The sequence below is a fragment of the Oryctolagus cuniculus genome, chromosome 16 (assembly GCF_051225735.1).
Source record: "Oryctolagus cuniculus isolate XC-2025 breed Fujian yellow rabbit chromosome 16, ASM5122573v1, whole genome shotgun sequence".
NCBI classification, from domain to species: Eukaryota; Metazoa; Chordata; class Mammalia; order Lagomorpha; family Leporidae; genus Oryctolagus; species Oryctolagus cuniculus.
This window is the reverse complement of record NC_142882.1, coordinates 27718037-27724874: the sequence shown is the minus strand read 5'-3', so window position 1 is coordinate 27724874 and position 6838 is coordinate 27718037. Positions and strand designations below refer to the sequence as shown.

General features: G+C 43.1%; 1 protein-coding gene across 1 annotated transcript; it reads right to left on the bottom strand.

Annotated features, from left to right (window-relative positions):
* Positions 1-5709: 5709 nt before the first annotated feature.
* Positions 5710-6446, bottom strand: LOC149121641 (uncharacterized). The gene has a single exon (XM_089315605.1). The coding sequence runs from the start codon at positions 6444-6446 to the stop codon at positions 5775-5777; it is 672 nt and encodes a 223-aa protein (XP_089171731.1). The 3' UTR covers positions 5710-5774.
* Positions 6447-6838: the final 392 nt, after the last annotated feature.

The following is a 6838-nucleotide window of genomic DNA, read 5'->3' as shown; positions in this document are numbered from 1 at the left end:
AGAAACAGATGGATAGACCAATGGAACAGAATAGAAACACCAGAAATCAACCCAAACATCTACAGCCAACTTATATTTGATCAAGGATCCAAAACCAATCTCTGGAGTAAGGACAGTCTATTCAATAAATGGTGCTGGGAAAATTGGATTTCTACATGCAGAAGCATAAAGCAAGACCCCTACCTTTCACCTTACACAAAAACTCACTAAGCATGGATTTTTTATCTTTTATTTAATGAATATAGATTTCCAAAGTACAGCTTATGGACTACATTGGCTTCCCCCACCGCCCCATGACTTCCCTCCCACCCGCAACCCTCCCCTTTCCCTCTCTCTCTCCCCTTCCATTCATATCAAGATTCACTTTCAATTTTCTATATATACAGAAGATCAGATTAGTATACATTAAGTAAAGAATTCAACAGTTTGCACCCACATAGAAACACAAAGTGAAATATACTGTTTGAGTACTCGTTATAGCATCAAATCTCAATACACAGCACATTAAGGACAGAGATCCTACATGAGGAGTAAGTGCACAGTGACTCCTGTTGTGGACTTTACAAATTGACACTCCTATATATGGCATCAGTAATCTCCCTATGCTCTAGTCATGAGTTTACAAGGCTATGGAAGCCTTTGAGTTCTCCAACTCTTATCTTATTTGGACAAGATCATAGTCAAAATGGAGGTTCTCTCCTCCCTTCAGAGAAAGGTACCTCTTTCTTTGAAGATCTGTTCTTTCCACTGGGATCTCACTCACAGAGATCTTTCATTTAGGTTTTTTTTTTTCTTTGCCAGAGCGTTTTGGCTTTCCATGCCTGAAATACTCTCATGGGCTTTTCAGCCAGATCCGAATGCCTTTAGGGCTGATTCTGAGGTCACAGTGCTGTTTAGGACATCTGCCATTCTATGAGTCTGCTGTGTATTTCACTTCCCATGTTGGATCGCTCTCCCCTTTATTTATTCTATCGGTTAGTATTAGCAGGTACTAGACTTGTTTATGTGATCCTTTGACTCTTAGTCCTTTCATTATGAACAATTGTGAACTGAAATTGATCCCTTGGACTAGTGAGATGGCATTGGTACATGCCACCTTGATGGGATTGAATTGGAATACCCTGATATGTTTCTGACTCTACCATTTGGGGCAAGTCAGCTTGAGCATGCCCCAAATTGTACATCTCTTCCCTCTCTTATTCCCACTCTTATGCTTAACAGGGATCACATTTCAGTTAATTTTCAACACTTAAGAATAAATGTGTATTAATTTCAGATATAAACCAGTCATATTAAGTAGAACAGACAAAAAACTACTAAGAGGGATAATGTGATAAGTTGTTCATTAAGAGTCAGGGCTATGCTGATCAAGTCACCATTTCTCATAGTGTCCATTTCACTTCAACAGGTTTCCTTTTTGGTGTTCAGTCAGTTGTCACCGATCAGGGAGAACATATGGTATTTGTCCCTTTGGGACTGGTTTATTTCACTCAGCATGATGTATTCCAGATTCCTCCATTTTGAAGCAAATGACTGGATTTCGTTGTTTCTTACTGTGATATAGTATTCTAAGGAGTACATATCCCATAATTTCTTTATCCAGTCTACCGTTGATGGGCATTTAGGTTGGTTCCAGGTCTTGGCTATTGTGAATTGTGCTGCAATAAACATTAGGGTGAAGACCGATTCTTTGTTTGCCAATTTAAATTCCTTTGGGTAAATTCCAAGGAGTGGGATGGCTGGGTCGAACGGTAGGGTTATCTTCCGGTTTCTGAGGAATCTCCAGACTGACTTCCACAGTGGCTTAACCAGTTTGCATTCCCACCAACAGTGGGTTCGTGTCCCTTTTCCCCACATCCTCGGCAGCATCTGTTGTTGGTAGATTTCTGTATGTGAATCATTCTAACCGGGGTGAGGTGAAACCTCATTGTGGTTTTGATTTGCATTTCCCTGACTGCTAGTGATCTTGAACATTTTTTCATGTGTTTGTTGGCCATTTGGATTTCCTCTTTTGAAAAATATCTATTGAGGTCCTTGGCCCATCTCTTAAGTGGGTTGTTTGTTTTGTTTTTGTGGAGTTTCTTGATCTCTTTGTTGATTCTGGTTATTAACCATTTATCTGTTGCATAGTTTGCAAATATTTTTTCCCATTCTGTCAGTTGTCTCTTCACTCTCCTGACTGTTTCTTTTACAGTACAGAAACTTCTCAATTTGATGCAATCCCAATAGTTGATTTTGGCTTTGACTGCCTGTGCCTCCCAGGTCTTTTCCAGAAACTCTTTGCCTGTGCCAATATCTTGAATGGTTTCTCCAAAGTTCTCTAATAACTTGATGGTGTCAGGTCATAGATTTAGGTCTTTAATCCATGTTGAGTGGATTTTTCTGTAAGGTGTAATGTAGGGGTCTTGCTTCATGATTCTGCACGTGGAAATCCAGTTTTCCCAGCACCATTTATTGAATCGACTGTCCTTGCTCCAGGAATTGGGTTTAGATCCTTGATCAAATATAAGTTGGCTGTAGATGTTTGGGTTGATTTCTGGTGTTTCAATTCTGTTCCATTGGTCTATCCATCTGTTTCTGTACCAGTACCATGCTGTTTTGATGACAACTGCCCTGTAGTATGTCCTGAAATCTGGTATTGTGATGCCTCCGGCTTTGTTTTTGTTGTACAAGATTGCTTTAGCTATTCGAGGTCTCTTGTGCCTCCATATGAATTTCAGCATCATGTTTTGTAAATCTGAGAAGAATGTCTTTGGTATCTTGATTGGTATTGCATTGAATCTATAAATTGCTTTTGGGAGAATGGACATTTTGATGATGTTGATTCTTCCAATCCATGAGCATGGAAGATTTTTCCATTTTCTGGTATCCTCTTCTATTTCTTTCTTTAAGATTCGGTAATTCTCGTTGTAGAGATCTTTAACGTCCTTGGTTAAGTTTATTCCAAGGTATTTGATTGTTTTTGTAGCTATTGTGAATGGGATTGATCTTAGCAGTTCTTTCTCAGCCATGGCATTGCTTGTGTATACAAAGGCTGTTGATTTTTGTGCATTGATTTTATATCCTGCCACTTTGCCAAACTGCTCTATGAGTTCCAATAGTCTCTTAGTAGAGTTCTTTGGATCCTCTAAGTAAAGAATCATATCGTCTGCGAAGAGGGATAGTTTGACTTCTTCCTTCTCAATTTGTATTCCTTTAATTTCTTTTTCTTGCCTGATGGCTCTGGCTAAAACTTCCAGAACTATGTTAAATAGCAGTGGTGCGAGTGGGCATCCTTGTCTGGTACCAGAGCTCAGTGGAAATACTTCCAACTTTTCCCCATTCAATAGGATGCTGGCTGTGGGATTTTTATAAATTGCTGTGATTATAGAGGAATGTTCCTTCCATACCCAGTTTGCTTAGAGTTTTCATCATGAAAGGGTGTTGAATTTTATCGAATGCTTTCTCTGCATCTATTGAGATAATCATACGGTTTTTCTTCAGCAGTCTGTTAATGTGGTGAATCACATTGATTGATTTGTGAATGTTGAACCATCCCTGCATACTCAACATGGATTAAAGGCTTAAATCTACACCCGACAGCATCAAAATATTAGAGAGCATTGCAGAAACTCTGCAAGATATAGGTACTGGCAAAGACTTCTTGGTAAATATCCCAGAAGCACAGGCAGTAAATTGTGGAGTTAGAATCATACCAGGGGATCCCAATACAATCCCATCAAGGTGGCATGTACCAATGCCATCTCACTAGTCCAAGTGATCAATTCCAGTTCATAGTTGATCACACTGATAGGTCTAAGAGTCAAAGGGATCACACAAACAAGACTAGTGTCTTCTAATACTAGCTGATAGAATCAAAAAGGGAGAGAACGATCCATCATGGGAAGCGGATACACAGCAGACTCATAGAATGGCAGATGTCCTAAACAGCACTCTGGCCTCAGAATCAGACCTTAATCCATTCGGATATGGCTGAAGAGCCCATGAAATTATTTTAGGCATGGAAAGCCAAGACACTGCGGGAAAAAAAAAGAAGACCTAAATAGAAGATCTCTACAAGTGAGATCCCAGTTTAAAGAATGGGGCCATCAAAGAATGAGGTACCTTTCTCTGAAGGGAGGAGAGAACTTCCACTTTGACTATGACACTGTTGGAATAAGATCGAAGTCAGCAAACTCAAAAGGCTTCCATAGACTTGGCAACTCATCACTAGAGCCTAGGGAGATTACTGATCCCATAAACAAGAGTGTCAAATTGTTAAGTCAAAAATAGGAGTCACTGTGTACTTACTTCTCATGTGGGATCTGTCCTTAGTGTGTTGTCCAATGTGAAGTAATGCTATAACTAGTACTGAAACAGTATTTTACACTTTGTGTTTCTGTGTGGGTGCAAACTGATGAAATCTTTCTTTGGCCATTGGTTCACCCTCCAATGGCTGCCATGGTTGGCACACTGCAGCCGGTGCACTGCGCTGATCCGAAACCAGGAGCTAGGTACTTATCCTGGTCTCCCATGGGGTGCAGGGTCCATGGACTTGGGCCATCCTCCACTGCACTCCCTGGCCATGGCAGAGAGCTGGCCTGGAAGAGGGGCAACCGGAACAGAATCCGGTGCCACGACTGGGACTAGAACCCAGTGTGCTGGCACCACAAGGTGGAGGATTAGCCTAGTGAGCCGTGGCGCCAGCTAGGATCTCTGTCCTTAATGTGCTGTACATTGTGATTTAATGCTATAACTAGTACTCAAACAGTATTTTTCACTTTGTGTTTATGTGGGTGAAAACTGTTGAAATCTTTACTTAATATATACTAAACTGATCTTCTGTATATAAGAGAAATGAAAATGAATCTTGATGTGAATGGAAGGGGAGAGGGAGCGGGAAAGGGGAAGGTTGTCGCGTCCCTAAACCAGCAAGGAAGACACGACCCGAACTCTTCTTCAAGCAGTTTATTCAGGAACCTTGAACAAGCTTCTTCTGCCTCCTTTCCTCTCCCCTCCCTCTTATAGCCATCAGCACACCAATCAAAAGCAGCCAAGTGGCAAGGATTGATTGGTACAGCAATGTGGAAGCCAGAAGGGAGCTCAGCCATCTCCTTATTAGGAGTTGTTTGTTTCTTGCCTGTCCTGGGAGAAAGGAGCCAGGGCCATCTTTAGGGCGTGGTGCAATGGCTCCCCACAGTTCCCCCTTTTTGTTTTAGAAGCAGGCATCTAAGGATTACAGGAGAAGGTAGGGGTCTGTCCCCCACTGCCAGGCATCCACCTGGAACAGCATCCTTTTCGTGGGGGTGGGATCTGGGATGCCAACCCACATGCAGACAGACTTGCCTTCCAGAGAACGTAATGGCTCATTCTCTCTGCAGTGCTTTACCTCGCACCCTGCACCCATGCCTAGCATTCAAGGAAGGCCAGCCATGCTTGCGGCAATTGTCCAGCCTCAAGGGCATAAAAGGCTTGAGCTATCATGGCCAATTCCGGCCGATGAGCTGTCCTCATCCTGCACAAACACCACAGGCAAAATAACACAACAAGTAACAGCAACCCCTTCAAACCTCCAAGTCCCGCCCACTCCTTCAGGCTGGAGACGGCTGTGCGGATCCAGGATGACAATCCAGATGCGAAGGAGACATCCACATGCATGGAGTTGATGGTGACCACGGCAAGGCGCAGTTGCTTCAAGGTGTAATCAAATTCCGCGGACCAATTCTGCAAGAGCATCTGAGACAACTGTTTAGAGTAGTTTGCTGCCTGAGTCATGTTATCATACTGAACAGAGGTCACACACAACCCTGAAAATTTCCACTCACATTTATCCGGGGAGAAAATGTAAAGTATCCTTTCTTTGCCCAAATGTTATTGTGCCCTTGACATCCCGCCCACGGCAAGATACCATCCCCACGATTGGCATAGCAACGAGGGGCCCATCGTGGCTGAGAAGGAATGGTAGACCCCTGGTCCTTCTTCTCCATGGCAGGCCACCATCCTGATATCCAGGAAGCATTGGCCAATCCAGGGGTTGTTGGAAAATCTACCCAGGCTGCAGATTGATTATACAACTTTATGCAAGAGCTATTTTCATAAGTAATATTATTACTAATCAAAAAACATAAACTGCCTTCTAAGGTGTAATTTCCTGCAGGTGCATATTGAGAATCTGTATCCATGGGCAAGTAAGGGACTCCCAAGGTAAGATTGGTGGCAAAAAAGCGAGGGAACACTTGAGCGTTATACATCACTGGCATCGGCTTTGGGAATACTGATAGAATTCCCCATCTCTGCTCCACCAGTGTCCGCTGCATTTGAGGCAGAAGTATCAAAAGCAACGGCAGGATTCTCCTCGTGGCAGACCCGCCTGACCGCTCGCTCCGGAACCCACACTGGGTCATGTTGATCCTGTGGAAAAACACAAACAGCACCTTGTGCCCATGCCAGCACGGGATCAGGGCCATGCCACTGGCCCATCAAGAGATCTTTCCATTTTACCAACCCTCTACTTGGGTTTCCTTGTTGCTAATGCCTGTCCGCGGCTGAGTGCCCATGCACATCCAAATTTAAAAAATTAATTGTAAATAAGACTAAGGCAATTCTCTCTCTCAGGGTGTGGCTATAGCCAACTCCCCCTTTTTGTTTTAAAAGATATTCTTTCAGTGTGCGGTGTGCTCGCTCAATTATGCCCTGGCCCTGAGGATTGTATGGCAATCCATGGACAAGTTGAACCTCCATTTTTTGGCAAAAGGTGGTAAAGGTTTGAGATGTATAGGCCGGGCCATTATCAGTTTTTAGCACCTGGGGTTTCCCCCAGGTGGCCCATGCATCCAGACAATGAGCAATCACCTGACGT